Here is a 16,458-nt window from a genome sequence, read left to right as displayed (position 1 = left end):
TGATGTCTTGGTTTTCTAGTTGATGGCTATAATTAGCTTGCTCATTGAGTTCGAGTACAATTACAAAAAGAAGCTCGGAAATGGCAGGATTTAATTATGAGGAGAGCTGAAATTAAAATTCATATACAAGGTTTGTGTAAGTTTTGAGAGTAAGAGATGCAAAACAGCTATATAACATCATACCAAGAGAAAAATTGAAATCTTGGGGTTACCCTGAGAGCTCCCTCTTCTGTATGTACCATAACGACAAGTCATATCTCATCAGGTGTAGGATTGCTATACGGATTGCACTGTGTCTTTATCTTGGATATATCATTCACCAAAAACCTCAGCTAAAAAGAGTCTTCTGGCTAAATTATATATCATTTACCAAAAGCCTCAGCTAAAACGAGTCTTATGGTTAAATTAGTTTCACCGTCTATCCCTGTTAAATCATGCATTTTAATCGGTGGTTTCTAGATCAATCAACGCAAGTCACAAAGATAATAAATTTCACATTTGCGGTAACTTCTGGTATTACTTCTTCTTATCTGCATTTACAAGGGATTGATATCCCTTGATGCGTGATGTATCAGAGGTCCCTATCATGTGGATCCTGAAAGCTTCCTTTGATGTTTGACATACCCTGCAAGGGGTTTAGTTAATGTGTTACTTCTTGTGGTTCTTTGCTTGTGAAGTCTGGCAGTTAACCAGTGACAGAACTTTTGGCCTCAATACACATCTGGATTGAATCTGTTTGTTGAGTTTTTTTTTTTCTCTCGTGTTGTAAGAAATGCATTTTTCTCAGACCAAATTTTGCGTCCATGATTGAAGCTGCTTCTCTTTTTCGAAAGATGCTTCTCGAGCGGTAGAAGCCAGTGCTGATTGAAATATAGCTTCTGCTTGGTTTGAATTGAGAGAGATCGTATGTGTCTTGATAAAGAATATTCACATCCCCACGTTGATTCAGCAGATATTCATCACTGAAAAATCAATGATTTGTAGTCCAAAAATAAAAAAAATCGATTATTGTTTTTTTGGGAAAGAAACTGAATTCAAGATATTAATTACAAAATACTCTAAATCAAAACGAAGGCTAACAGCTTCAGATTAAGATAACCCTCTCATCATCCCCCATCTCTCTTTAGACATGGTGGTTGATCAAAGATTTTATAGCTTCCTAACATCTCAGGGGCCAGTTAATTTTCCCCTCATCTTCTTTGCTAGTCATCTATCACTGTCTAGGATTTCACTGGTAAACGAGCATGCTTGTTTTCTTGTGGAAATATGGACTTTAGCCTTGCCTAGAAAAACATAGAGGAGATATGAGGTGAACAAGGAATAAACAGAGAAAGAAGCGCGAAAGGGAGCGTAGAAGATGCATCCAGAAATAATAGTCAGATGAAGAAAAAATGCATTTGATTCAAAAGCCCGAGAGGATTACGAGTGGAATTGACAGCTCCAATAGGCAGAACAATAGTGATGAGTCTTCTTTCATTAACTGGAGTCGGTGAAATAAATGGCATGATATCATTATACCCGATTAATGGGATAATTTTTCTTCAAAGAACAATTGAAAAAATCAATTTCATCCGAAAGCTTAATGATTTTTTGAAATCTATAAATTTGTGATTCTTAGTTGTAGTTAATGTGCTAAAAGGAAAATGACACAAAAAAAGAGATCATCCTCAACTTCATTTTTTTTTTTGAAAAAATATTACTATTCATCATAAATTTTAAATTAAATACAAAAAAGCATGTATTTAGATTTTTTTTCTAGAATTATCTCTTTATATTTTTATTCATTTGTGTTGATTTTCAAATGGATATAAGCAGCTAGTCTTTTGAAGAAAAGAAAAAACAATGAGTTATATTAATGGCAAGAAGTCACATGCAAGGTTTTGGTAACGTCAAGAGAGAAGAAAAACGTTGGCCATGCCTATTATACCCTTTAACCATCATTCATTTGGCTTTTGATGTAAAACCTAATTAATTAATTAATTTGAATAGATTAAGGATGTTAGTTGTATTAGTTAATATGATATATTTTTTAAAACACTCTAATTATCTTTTTTAATTTCTTCCCTCCTTCTTCCCCTTGGTTAATATTGAGAAAATATCAATAAAATTAATTTTTAAAAAATAATAAACATGTAAAATAGATCTTACATAATATTAATTCTTATATATTAAGATCTAAAAAAAGTAATAATTCTTTTTTTTAAAATAATCAAAAGTATAAAAATTGATGGTATAACCATCATATTATTGTACTAAGTTGGGCTTAAGCAGCAAGTTGCTGGTTCTCCTCATTTCTCCAACGGAATTGCATTGTTTTCAATGACAAATTGACAAGGATCTCTCTGTCTCGAAGTCGCAACCCTAATCCAAATTTTCAACTCCGTACGAAACCTATATTGAATATTTGAATTACTCCTTTTTCTTTTGGTTGGTAGGAGTGTGAGATGATCTCATCAATGTAACTATAGAACAGATTCCTTCAAGTGGATTAATAGAATTTTTTTAAAAGAAAAAAAAAAGAAAAGAAAGAATAGATTCCTTCAAAGTCACAAATAGTGGTTATGGTTTTAGCTCCCATTGTCTTCTTTGAGATGATTGTTACTTGCCATAAAAAATAATGCCAAAAATCTCCCATGGCAAGATTTGTTGTCTAAAGCTACTCAAGAATTTGGATCATTTAGCGGATGAAATACAATTCTTTTTTTTTTAATTATATGTAAATTTTTTGTTTACACATAGTTAAATATATGCCGTGCACAACTAAAAAAGGGTTGCACATAGATTTGCACCTAAGTTCTTAAATAAATGTTAGGTTCTTTTGACAATAAAACCCACAATAAATATTATAAAATTTCATAATTCTAAAATAATTATTGAATTCTTTGTCATTGAATATGACAAAGTGAAGTTTAAGTAACGAGAGTCTTATTATTGATGTCAACGTAAGTGATAAAAAGGCTATTTTAATTGTTACTCTCACTTGTCTTTTATATAAATTGTCTTCCTAAAAAATTTCACATTTGAAAATTATTTTAATTAATTATTATTAATACTAAAGCGTGTGGAGCATCAATTTCTAGTGAGGGGATGGGGAATTTATGTTTTGCAAATTTGTAGTATTTATTAGGGACGAAGATGAAAATGAAAATAATTTCTAAACAATATCGCGTGCTGGGTCCAATTATTATATGTGAAAAATGTTCGCTCTATTAAAAAAATTGAGTTATATTGACAATGGAGAATGTTATTTTTTATTACTCCTCTGGTTCTTAATATAGAACCCAATTGTTAAGTTAGTTTTGATCCTAAATATAAGATCTTTTCTCATATTTATCAGTTTTATCTAATTACTCTCTATGAATACTCTCTCAACCATAATCAAATAAGAGGGAGAGGAGTATTAAAAAAGATGATTATGATGTTTTAGGAAAAACGTGTCACTTTTTTTATAATTAACTATTTACCTAACTTTTTTAATCAAATTAGTTAAGTGAGTTTTATGAAGATGGGAGGAGTATTACTAATTCTATGGAAAAAAAATCGCCAACTTTAATACTTTTGACTTGTGAGTTATGACTTGTTCAATTCTTTCCTGATTTGATCTTCCAGTTTCCAACTTCCACCTCACGTCGTTTACTCAGGTCAAATTAAAAAAAATTAATTCTATTGTGAGTTCTTCTAATTTGGTTAAACTTTATTTTTGATCTTTGTAGTTTTAAAATACTTCTAATCCTTAATAGAATCTTGTTTAATTTTTATTTGATTCTAAATATAAATCCCGATCCATTTTGTCTATAATATTTATGCATTTTTGTCTAAATTTAACAAATAATCCATATACTGTTTATAAATTTTGGTTTTAGTTCCTATACAGCTATACTTAAACTCATATCAAAATTCTCATGAAATTATAAAAATTAAAGCCGATAATTTGAAAGTATAGGGGACAAAACTAAAATTAAATGAATCAAAGTGTAAGAGAAATGATACTAACCAAAATAAAAAATAAAAACTCTCATCATTTATTGCTACTGGAGCAAGATTGAATTCATTATTTTACACTTGGAGATAGAAATTAATTTTTCAATGCAAAATCAATTCTAAAAATAAAGATAAATGTCAAGTTTATTTTTATTGGTGCTGAATAATTTTAATTAAAGAAAACTTTTAATAATTGAAATATAGGTGTCACGTGCGTATGGATAAATTTTCATCGTGGTCATGATGAAGAAGATGATCGAGTCCAATAAAGATTCTCATAGATTATTCGCCCGATTATTTTATATACTTAAAATTAAACTTTTAATCATTGAAAGCTTCTTTCAAAAATCATTGAAAGCTTGTCTTAAAAATATCATCTCAATTGATAGGCTGACACTATATATAAAAAAAAAAAAGAGAAAGCCATCAGGTCTTGAATTTTTTCAAAGCCAAAAAAAAAAAAAACAGGTGAATTGTGTTTTGATTTTTGAAAGCTCAATAACACCGCCATATACCTCAAAGCTTGCTTATGAATATCTCAATAATATTGTGAGCAACCAATCTTAAAATTTTTATTGAGAAAAGTCTCTACTGACACAATAAAATTATCTTTAGTAAACAAAATAATTCGTAATTAAAAAATAAATATCTCAATGACAAAATAAAATTCGAACCTATGTTTATGGATATGAATTGTTAGGCTCTCAATTTTTGGAACTTTTTTACCTCCTTTAACTAATTAGAATTTAATCCTCAAAATTTAGGTTAATCACATTAGTGAGAGTTGCAATAAGGTCCCAAAAAATATATTAAAAAAAACGTTTCATAATAATTGAGCAGTTTGTAATAATAATTTCAGAACTAAAAATGATAACGAGTTTCAACTGCTTGCTTACCAATAAAACTTTTTAATAATTGTCTTTCTTCTTTATAATTTTATAGTAATTCTAAGATGACATCAAGCACCTATATTTATTTTAGGTGAGATTGAGAACTCCGCTTGCAAATTCCTTTCACAAGTTGAAAGATGAAAAAAAAAACGATAAAAAAAACACTAAGTTTTATTTTTAATACAATAAAAGATTTAAATTTTAATATAATATTTGGTCTTTATATTTTGCCTAATTTCAGTTTTAATTCATATAGTTTCAAACTATACATTTTGATTTCTCAATACAAAGAAAGTTCGGGTTTTTTTTTTCAAATATATGGGTTAACATCTTAAATGAAGAAAATTTAAAAGACTAAAATCTATAATTTAAAATTATAAGAATCAAAACTAAAATAAAAATAAATTAGAAGAATAAAAAATTTATATTAACCTGAAAATTTATTAATGAACGGGAACGAAAATTTCGCCGGTGAATTGACTTCTAATGAACAAAAGTTACATAAATATGCGCACACATACCAGCTTGACTTGCGCAGTTCGGAAGTGGGTTCTTTTTGTCTCCATATATTGTTATCTAGATCGTTTTATTGATTCTGTAAAAATATTTTGTTCGTCAAAAAATCCAGGAAAATCACATTCCGTTCTTTTAGCGGCAAGGTTGCGAGGGTGTTACAGAGAGAATAATTTGAATGCACAGCTTGCAGAACCGACCTTGAGGGGATTCCCAGCTTGCTCTGGCTGTTGTTGCTGAACTCAGTCCTTGAGACAGACATACAGCCTCGGTGAGTGTTTTGATCATTACGAACGTGTGAAGTGCGTGAGCTCTGATTCACATTCTCTTCTGGGTATCATTTTTTCTGTTAAAGATTGTATTGTTTCCTGTCTTATGAATACATAATTGTTCCTGTTGCGACGTTTTGCTTGGCCATCACTGTTTTGGACCAAGAAAGACCCCTAGAACAGAGTTTCTAAGGTCCTTCTTCCTTGGTTAAGCATGGCTGCTGTTGCTTTTGAACTATGGCTTTGCTCTGATTTTGTTATGACATCATCTGGATGATCCTTCCCGCGCTCTTGTGGTAGCTTGGCCAATTATTTATTTATTTATGTTGGATAAAAATGCTGACTGTTTCGTTTTTTGGGTGTGCATTCAAGATGAGGTTATATGTGGTGCTTTAAATGAGATCAATTAATGGAATCCAAAAAGCTAGTAGCTGAGTAAGTTTGGAGAAAATTATGTATCCGTGATTATTAGAGTCCGCTATTCTTATGCACCTTCTAAAAACGATTTTTCAGTTTTACCAAAAAGATTCCGGTTTTGGTCTGCTTGCTTTTCCATGAGCGCTCCTTATTAACTCTTGCTTATTTATTTTTGTCGCGGCACAAGTTGATTCCGCATGGGGTCATTTAATTGAACATTGGGCATGTTTTTCTTTATGGCTTGTAATGCTTTCAGTTCCGGGATGACTTATCATGTCAAATGAGTTTGTTATGACATCTCGATATGATTGTTGTCTATAAAGTTATCTTTTTACGTACAATACGGATATGCATTTATGCCTCTTATAGCCAAAGGTCCTAAGGATGGAACCCGTGGCATCATTTTTGTCTTCTGGCTCTGTTAATCATTACGCAAGCAATTTTTCACTTCTCACCTATTGTGGTTAGACTTTGTATGCAGCATTTATACTTTCTCCCTCTAAGCTATTTTCCTGTTGTTGTTTTATTCTTATTTTATAGTTTTATTGCTGGAGTAGGACTGCAGAAATCCTAAGAATACTGCTAAGAAGTGATGATATAAATTCAGATGTTTTTAAAAATGAGCGAATGAGGTTTATGTTCTTCGTTTTGTTTTTGTTTTTTTAAATTTATGTTTCACATTTCAATTAATATTTCAACTGGCAGTTCCATTGATATGATTGCTAATTTTCAATAGAGTACTCCAAAGCTAGGGTTTGCATGGGGCATTAGGGATTGAAAGTGAAAAGATCCTCATTTTGTGATTAAAAAAAATGTTTGAAAACATTTTGGTGTGATTAGGAGCTGCTATTGCAGGATCTTACCTTGTATATTTATGCATGACCTCCAAGTATAGATATTGGTTCACAGACTCACTGGTTTATTTTTGGTTGATTTCTTTATCGTTGGAAAGAAGTCTGGGCTTATTCAATGGCACAAGATACTTCTGCTGTTGATTCACATCACAGGCGGCCTGGGCTATTGAAAGATCAAGTTTTCTTGGTTAAAAGGAAAGACTCTGATCGCTATGAGATTGCTCCAATCCAAGATCAACTATCATTTGAGAAGGGTTTTTTTGTAGTAATCCGCGCATGCCAGTTGTTGTCCCAAAATAATGATGGAATAATATTGGTAGGATTGGCTGGTCCTTCAGGCGCTGGGAAGACTGTATTCACTGACAAAATAGTCAGTTTCATGCCCAGCATTGCAGTCATTTCGATGGACAATTACAATGATTCTAGTCGAATTATTGATGGAAATTTTGATGGTAATTAAGGCATTTATCTTTTCCTTTTTGATGCCTTCTGCGTACTATCTACAGTGCCTTTAACAGAATGCTGGTTGCATGGAATGACTGAATCTATAGTGCTCCTCTGATGATGATGCAATAAGTTATTTTGCCTTCTGAACAATCACACACACACACACACACACACACACACACACATTCTGGTAAACATTAGTGACTTTGCTATACAGTTGAGTGGTAATATTTGGAACTTCTGCAGTTTAAATACATATGTTAAAGCTGATAAAACTTGGATATGATGATTTCTTGTGTTTCTGCCATAACATCTTCATTGTCATGTTTATTCCTTAATGTACTGCCATTTGCAAAGTCAGCTTTCAGAAAATCAACATTTTTGTACTCTTCCCAGATTTCAAACTAACAATAATTCCTCTTGGATGAAGGCAAGTTTGAATACCCTGAGAAAAAAGTAAAAGCGGAAAGGTTGTGGAGAGGACTAAACTGTTTGGAAATGAAAAAAGGTGTTCTGAAGGGGAAGTTTTGTCCTAAGATCTGAATTTAAATATTATTATGGCAATGAATGATGAGGCACAGAACTTAGCTTCATTTTTTCAGCATATGAACTGATATTACTCACATCGAGCTTCATTTTTTCAGCATATGAACTGATATTACTCACATCGCATTTTCTTTGTCTCTCCTGTTTCTTTCCCCAGGCCTTACTTTTACTTGAAGGACATTTGAGGCCCTTTATCATGCCTCTCTTTTTAGATTTCTATGCCGTATTTGGTGTCTAAACTTCGCTAAAATGCTGGAATTAGTATTTTAAGGGTCAGCTGTCTGGCCTGATCTAGTCAGAGCTGAGATAGTCCAAGGAGAAGTTATTACTAGGGTTAATAGTTTAGTTGGAATGCAGGATACATGGAATGTCAAGGATGGATGTGATAAGAAAATTGTTATTGTAAAAGATTTCATGTTGGATGGCATCAAATTAATTTAGAACAAATGAGATTTTTACATTAGTAGTAAAGTCTTTTTGGTTGATATAAGTAGAGCGAAGTAGACCTTTTTATGAGCTCATTTCTGAAAATAAAAATGACTTTAACTTCTACGGATAATTTAGCAACTATACTTCATTGGTTATTTAATGGGAAGTTGAATCGTTTATGAAGAACAGTTCAATATCGTGAGATCAGGATGAATAAGATAATTTATATACACACCTATTATCGCACATTTGATGTATGGATCAACCTGATTTTTGAATTGTCATATTTATTTTTTTACGGTCTTACTTTCATTAGTGCTTACTTTGATATTTAGAAATTGGTTAACAATTTGAAGTCAGGACAATAATCTCTGCATGTTTTTGTCACTTCTATTATCTCTTTGAGCAGATCCACGCTTGACGGACTATGACACATTGCTTCAGAATCTTCAAGATTTAAAGGCTGGAAAGTCAGCTGAGGTTCCAATCTATGATTTCAAGTCCAGTTCTCGTATAGGATACAGGTAAGTTCCCAGCCATCTTGTATGTCAGCGCACTTTAAAATATGTTTCTTTGAATTGAGAAAACTCCTGAGATACAAGTCAGGGATCATTTTTTCTGAAGGCAAAAAAAACAACAAGAAGAAGCTTTATTCCATTACATGGCATCGGCTACCCAATGCTATTGTGTTCTATTGACAACCAAATCTTTAGGTAGGTGGTTAACCAAAAGGCTCCATTCAATGATATCATTGAGTGTTCTCCTCAACCTTCCTCTACCCTTTTTAAAAAGACTCCAAATTGTTTGATCTACCTTTCTCACTAGCACAATGCATGAGCGTGCATGGGTACCATGTTGTGATGAAAATATCAAGTTTATATCAAAGTTACCTCAAAATTGGCTTCAATTGAGTTGGCATATTGAGTTACTCTATTTTGGACTGAATGCCTTCAGCTTAACTGTTATGAAGAATCTAGGCAAACAGATTACCCAGTAAAGTTTCAGGAGAAAGATTCAACAGCACCTCTTTTAACTCCACTGTAAGAAAGGGATTTGATTACGCAGTGTTATCCTTATAAGAGAAGCTTAACTGATTCACTCCTCAAAGCAATAGCTAATCAACCAACAACGAGAAACAACTAACTACTTAGTTCTAACAACACGTAACAATTATTCCCCCTCTACAAAATTTTTTACCTCAAGGATTATTATTATTCAGTTATTCTTCATTATTATTGCTTTTGGGTAATGATCTGATCGTCTCAAGTAGCATCTTCTGAGCTAGCATTTTCCCTTGCAACAGAACTTGAGTGACTGTCATGTAAGCTCTCTTAGCACCTTCATATACCTTGATAACAGGACAGTCGAAGTCCCAAGCTCCCGAATTGTGATCTTAGAGGGTATCTATGCTTTGAGTGAGAAGTTGCGACCACTACTGGACCTTCGTATATCTGTTACAGGTGGAATTCATTTTGACCTTGTCAAACGAGTTATACGTGACATTCAACGTGCTGGTCAACAACCTGCAGAAATCATTCATCAAATATCTGAGACGGTTTATGCCCTTTCTATTTCCATTTACTTTTTGGAAAGTTTTTATGTTTCCAGAAATTTTGAAATCCATTGTTTTGCAGGTATTTCCAATGTACAAGGTCTTTATTGAGCAAGATCTGCAGACAGCACATATCAAAATAACCAACAAGTTCAATCCATTTACTGGGTTCCGGAGTCCTACTTACATATTGAAAGTTAGTGCCTTGATATACATTATTTTATATTCCAATTTTCATTAAGGATAAAAAATAGTAGAAAGTCTTGTGATTTCTGATGCTTATGTCTGATACTGATGCTATAATAAGGATAAAATAATGATCAGTTGTGCTATTCATTGCAGTCAGCAAGGGATGTGACAGTTGAACAAATTAAAGGTGTTTTCTTTGAAGATTTTAAGGAAGCAAATGAGCAGATTTATGACATATATCTTCTACCACCGGGTGAAGATCCAGAAACTTGCCAATCTTATTTAAGGATGCGGAATAAGGAGGGGAAGTACTGTCTAATGTTTGAGGTTTGCTTTAAGTTTAGTTTCCATGTGCTTGTTCGAACTCCAGAAGGTCTTTTAATCTAGACCTTTTGCTGTGTACTTAAGATGGAATAACATATTTACTTTCAATTATAAGGTTCTGAAATGCTGTCTAATGTTCGTGGTTGGCATTTTCAATTTGAGTTCCTTGTTCTTATTTTAATTCCCAAAGCTGTTTGCTCTGGACATTCAGTTGTGATTATCATGTGATGCGTAGGAAAGGAGTCTTGTGAACTTGTCTGCAAGATATGAAGCATGGATGCCTAGAAAAAGACTTTGCTGTCCACATTGTTTTTGTCATTGTCCATTCATCTTATGCCCCATTTGGTCTGTGGAAGAGATTTTGATGGAGGTAGAAATGCTAGTGGAAGTGGGTTAAAAGTTTGATTGGCATACCCATAAAGCTCATAATTTCTAATCAATGTGTCGATTCATAATATCAAAAAGACCTATATGCCCTTGACTAAAAAAACCCTACTCACCCTCCCAAACAACCAAAGTGGTGTTGTTACCCACCATAGCCACTGGCCACCACAGAAACAACCATAACCTTCCATTTTTGCGCAACTTTTGGTCATCAACAGGCATTGAGACATAGAGGTATCATTCATGTTGAATCTGGTTTCACATCACTAGAGAAGAAGAAAAGAGAAGGACGATGAGGACTTGATTGAATAGAGAAGATGACTTGAGCATGATAGCAAGGGAGAAGACGAAATTGGAGATGAGAAGATGAGATCTAGTGGTGAGTGATGAGTGGTGGAGGGAGGAAGGAGATGAGATCTAGTGGTGAGCAAGAAGCCATGGAGGAAGGGATGATATGAAATCTAGTGGTGAGCGAGGAGCCATGGAGGAAGGGAGGACTGGAGGAGATAGGATATGGTGGTGAGTGAGGAGCCATAAAGGAAGGGAGAAGATGATGTCTAGTGGTGAACAAGGAGCCATTGAGGAAGGGAGAAGATGAGATTGAAAGGAATGCTGGAGGGGAAGGCTGTGAGCATTGGAGGTGGACATCGAAGGGGGAGGATAGGTCATACAGGAGAGGGAGGCTATTTGAGGGAGAAGAGGAAGAAATATGGTTATAACTCTAATGGGAAAGATTGTCAATTGATAAAATAATTGAGAATACAGTGGTCATAAAATCTCAGTTCCATGAAACTCATCTAAGTTCCATTGGGGTACCCAAGGAAACCACTTGCCTCAAATTTGATGGAACCTACTTCTCTATGAACCCACTTCACACATGCCAGACACACAAAATAATGGGTTCCACTTCCAATTCCACTCCCCTCCCTTAAATTCACTACTACCAAATGGGGCATTAGGCTGCATGTAAGAAGGATGCTTTGTTTTCTTAAGCATGAGGTCTCGAGTTTGAGTTTGAGTCCATGTAAATGCAAAAAAAACACCTTTGGAAGAGCTACCCCTAACTGGCTCAACAATGTTTGAATCTGACCTAGCTAGATAGCCATATCAAAAAGAAGGATGCCTTGTTTTTACAGGGGAGGGAGATAAATCCAAGATGCGCCCCTCTTATACGCTGGGTTTTTTTAGCAGCGACTTTCTTCTTGAGTAACCTGTTTAAAGTTCTTGGAAAGTTTTGGGAGTGCCCAAAGACCTAGAAGAAATTTCTGTGTTTCCCATATTTAAATGAGTATAGGAGGCCAAGAGCTCGTGTATGCTGTCCTCTTCATATTTGGTTGGAGAGGAATGATTGCATTTTTAAGGGGATCTATTTGCCCTTGCATATGCTATAAGATTAGGTCATGCTTACTGCCTTTGGTGTTCAGCTCATGGATTGTTAGGAAAGACACTGTCTCTGATAATGCAGAGTGGTTTGTCAGCTTTGTTATTTCTTTTTGCTGTTTTGTCTCTTTCTTTCATTCTATTTGGATCTCATTCTTTTATTTCTAATGACAATTCATTTTCCTATTTGAAGAAAATTAGAAAAACTAATTGATAGCTTATAACTTTTCAGGAATCGGTGACGGATAGTCCATTTGTCATTTCACCAAGAATAACTTTTGAGGTTAGTGTGCGGCTCCTTGGTGGCCTGATGGCCCTGGGATACACAATAGCTACCATTCTAAAAAGAAACAGCCATGTATTCTCTGATGATAGGGTGTCTGTGAAACTAGATTGGCTTGAGCAACTTAATCGACAATATGTTCAGGTACTGCTATAGCAAGTGTATCCTTCTATTTTATCACTGTTGAAAGCTTTCACTGGATTTCATATCTGTTGAAATCGCTAGGATTTGTCAGATATATTCCTTCAGTGCATTGCATTCTTTATGGGTTTTGTGTAATGCATTGTCTGATGAAATTTGTGGAAGCTAAGATAAAACCTTTCATTTTTATGCATTCCTGGACGTAAATGAGTATGTTTCTAATTGGTAATTAGCTTTGCAACACCATTTCATATTAAATTTCACAAATAGATCAAGCTGTTTGGGTTCCAGCATTTGAACTAAAGATAGAGAAATGTAAAATTGATATTCAAGAAATCTGAGAGTTCAAATACATTCTCTTCGTCTTCTGTTCCCCTTTCGTCATTGATGCTATGGCCTGGTTTTTAAAGAAGATGTTATCTGATAAATAAGTGTTAGTTTTAACTGTTGTTTATCCTGATGGTTCTTGGAAATATAAGGATAAAAAACATTACAGATGAATAGTTTATTTATCAGGTAAGTAGAGGAAGACCTAGAGGGACACTCAAGGAAGTCATTGAATGGGATCTTTTGGTAGATGGTATATTTAAAGAATTCGATGTTGATATAATACATTGACATAATGCGATCCATGTAGTCAATCTCATATATAATGGGATGAGGCTTGGTGTTGTTGTTCTTGCATTATTTGGTTTGTAATTACTATTAGTCCTTCTGATATGTGAGTAGTGAAACAATGAACAGGTGCAAGGAAAAGATCGCTCAATTGTCAAATGCATTGCCCAGCAGCTCGGCATGGAGGGTTCCTATATAGCTCGTACGTACATTGAACAAATACAACTGGAAAAGATTGTAGATGAGGTTATGGTATGACATTTTCTCATCTGCTAATGTCGTGTTCCTTGTCAATGCTCTCTGTCTAACTATTCCACAGGCCCTTCCAGATGATTTAAAAACAAATCTTGGCCTTGATGAGGATATGGTGTCTAGCCCCAAAGAAGCACTTTCTAAAGCCTTTGCGGATAGGATTCCTGCAAAAAAAACGCACATGAGGTGGAAATTTCTGTACTTTTTATTTATTTTCTGAGATCAAAACATTATTGACACTGGCATGAATAATGCACTCATGTTCTTGTAATTTAATAAGCAGGTAAGTGGTTATACATGTCTATAATTTTAGGATGTAAGGTATTTTCCTTAACCATGTTTGGTAACAAGTAACATAAGTTCAGAGTTCTGCTTGTAATGGTCATTATGGAAAATGGAAGTTATGTGATGCATCAATTGCATTGCACTTCGTAGCCGTTGTGTTGTTTTTTTGGGAGAAGCACTTTCCTGTAGTTCAAGAGTTCCGCTTCTTGATTGAACTATGGTGGAAAAGATGTGTATTAGTGTTCAATAAAAATCTATATTAAATTTTGAAGTAAGAGGAAGGTGTATGGGAGTTCTGTTAAATTTGCTCGTAGAAAGGTGTCTATCTTATACTACGTGAAAGCAAGTATATTTTGGCCTTATCTAATAGATGGACTAATGACTAATGGACATCTTCAACAGTGGTATGTCCCATTCGTATACAAGCCAAAGGGACAAAAATCTACTCAAACATACTCGATATGGTGCCAGCAACAAAGGGTTCGGTGAAAGAAATCCAGATTCCTCCATAGCGCTAACAAATGAGGTAAATACATATAAAATAATTACTTCTGAACATGTTGCAGTTGATCTGAATTTTCACTTGTCTGTCTGTATATTATTCTATTTTTTTCTTGCATCACTCTCTTAATACATGGCATGGGGCCTTGACACAGCTTTCAGAACAAATTTCTTCCCTCAACGATAGAATGGATGAGTTTACAAGTCGTATTGAAGAGCTGAATTCCAAGTTAAATAAAAATTCTCCAAGCCAACAAACCGCCACACTCCAAGCTGAAGTCTGCAATGGTTCTGCTCCCACCTCTCACTTCATAACTCGTTTGGAAAGTGGTTCTCTAGCTGGATCTATTATGAAGTCCTCATCTTCATTGCAATTAGCTAAGGAGTCACCTTTAACGGATGAGGTATTCTTGCTGATTTTATATGATATTGTGGCCCTTAAAGATAATTTTCTGACACTGCATTTTCTTGTGAGATTAAAGTTAGATGGTTTCTCTTATGAATGAAACCAGAAAAATTTCTCATGAGGTAAAATGTGTCTAATTTGGGTGAAGCAATGCGATGCCTGACGGAACTATAAACTCAGTCGAGTAATAAAAGGAGTGGCCTATAATAAAGTGTTCTCCTATCCATTTATGCCTGATTAGGTAAATGAACTTAAAATGTAGCAACCTTCAGATGTTTCTGGTTGACATATAGATTAGTGGCTCTAACTGATTGTCCCTGAATGGGATTGTATCAGCTGTTACTGCAAGTTCAGATGTTTCTGGTTGACATATAGATTGGTGGCTCTAACTGATTGTCCCTGGATGGGATCGTATCAGCTGTTACTGCAAGTCCCTTTCTTTCAAATGCCCACCAGTTTTTTTCTAGTTTTTATTGCATAGAATTTGTTCTTGACTTTTTCTTTCAAAAAATTAAGTTATTCTCAGCTTTTAGAATGTGCTGGTGTGACGAAGATTCCTGTAATCACTTCATATTGGATGGAGCTTAAATAAAGTTCTCCAGATGATTGCTATGGGATTCTCCAGTAAAATTACGCTTGCATATTGTACTATCAATCTCACACTGGCGACTCTTCAATGCAAGTTTCTTCATATCACCATGTCATACTTCTGTTGAACAACTCTAATGAATATGCTTTAAGTACCTTTAAGCCAGAGTCTGTCTCGAGACGACACGTTATGTTGTGTGTCATGTTCCTATGTCTTATCTCTAAATAATATACACACTTTTCAAGTTTATTATTTGATTTGGTGAGGCTACTGTTTGTTCTCAGATATTGGGTATTGCAAAAGGGCAGCGCCATATCATGCAGAAAGTAGACAACCTCAATAGCCTTCTCCTTGGAATTGGAAACATGGGAGCAAGGTCTCACCAAGCAAGAGCCAACAGGACAAGCATGGCTTCTTCTGCATCAGAATCTACTTCAGTCCGTGCCCTGCTTGCTATCACTTTTGGTTGTGTTGGGTTATTCATGGTGAAGGGCTTGATGTCTAGAACTTGATTCTTCTACACATTCTCAAGCTCCTGCTATTACTATTACTGCTATTATTACTAAGATATATATGGTTGTATGGCAAAATCTTCTGCTTGGTCAGAATGGTGAGGTTGAAGCATTGGTAGTACAAAGATGAGGATGGAAGGAGTATGAGCTTTGAGGGGACGATGAGGGTTTTATGTCCACTGGAAATTTTGTTGATTCCATGGGACTTTTCTAAATTTTAGTTTATAACATTCCCACTGTCTAATAGAAAAGAAAATAGAATTTTGTTTTACTTTAAATGATATGTTCTTGTGTGATTCTCCATTGCTGAAAATAACTTAGATCTTTTAGAGAGAAAAAATCTTTTCTATGTATAATGTGAAATATACACACACATATAGAGGTTTACTACTCATAGGATATGTCTAAAGTAAAAGTGGTAATTACATAAATAAAATAAAATTATGCATAAAATTAACTTTCTCCCTTTTTGTTCTCTCTTTTTTCTGTAAAATTTCATAGAGCTCTTGAATAAAGAAATAATAAATAAATAGTTATAATACCCTAATAATAATAAATAAAGATGTAATATTGTATATAATAGTTTTATATAAAAGAAAAATCATCTTCAACCAACACCAAATGGGCCAAAAAAAAATCATAAAAAAACTGCTGAAATAAAAAACTTATAAATAGAAACCCATTATAATATTAGTATTG

General features: G+C 34.1%; 1 protein-coding gene across 1 annotated transcript; it reads left to right on the top strand.

Annotated features, from left to right (window-relative positions):
- The first annotated feature begins 5,493 nt into the window (after positions 1-5,493).
- LOC114726222 (inorganic pyrophosphatase TTM2) lies at positions 5,494-16,054 on the top strand. The gene is made up of 12 exons (XM_028912801.1): positions 5,494-5,655; positions 7,026-7,376; positions 8,756-8,870; positions 9,706-9,901; positions 9,981-10,094; positions 10,241-10,414; positions 12,408-12,602; positions 13,344-13,466; positions 13,534-13,652; positions 14,154-14,277; positions 14,408-14,656; positions 15,532-16,054. The coding sequence occupies exons 2-12, from the start codon at positions 7,040-7,042 to the stop codon at positions 15,757-15,759; spliced, it is 1,974 nt and encodes a 657-aa protein (XP_028768634.1). The 5' UTR covers positions 5,494-5,655; positions 7,026-7,039; the 3' UTR covers positions 15,760-16,054.
- The last annotated feature ends 404 nt before the right edge of the window (positions 16,055-16,458 follow it).

The sequence above is a fragment of the Neltuma alba genome, unplaced genomic scaffold (genome assembly GCF_004799145.2).
Source record: "Neltuma alba isolate B1F8T4 unplaced genomic scaffold, ASM479914v2 tig00012348_pilon, whole genome shotgun sequence".
Lineage (NCBI taxonomy): Eukaryota > Viridiplantae > Streptophyta > Magnoliopsida > Fabales > Fabaceae > Neltuma > Neltuma alba.
Note: the sequence above shows the minus strand (reverse complement) of the source record. Positions and strands in the feature narration are given on the sequence as shown.

What these genes read in the sequence shown, in the direction of transcription:
- LOC114726222 (XM_028912801.1), top strand. Translation starts at nt 7,040, where the DNA reads ATGGCACAAGATACTTCTGCTGTTGATTCACATCACAGGCGGCCTGGG. An exon ending in AGTTCTCGTATAGGATACAG is followed by an intron (nt 8,871 to 9,705) that starts GTAAGTTCCCAG and finishes CCTTGATAACAG; the next exon opens with GACAGTCGAAGTCCCAAGCT. An exon ending in CCATAGCGCTAACAAATGAG is followed by an intron (nt 14,278 to 14,407) that starts GTAAATACATAT and finishes GCCTTGACACAG; the next exon opens with CTTTCAGAACAAATTTCTTC.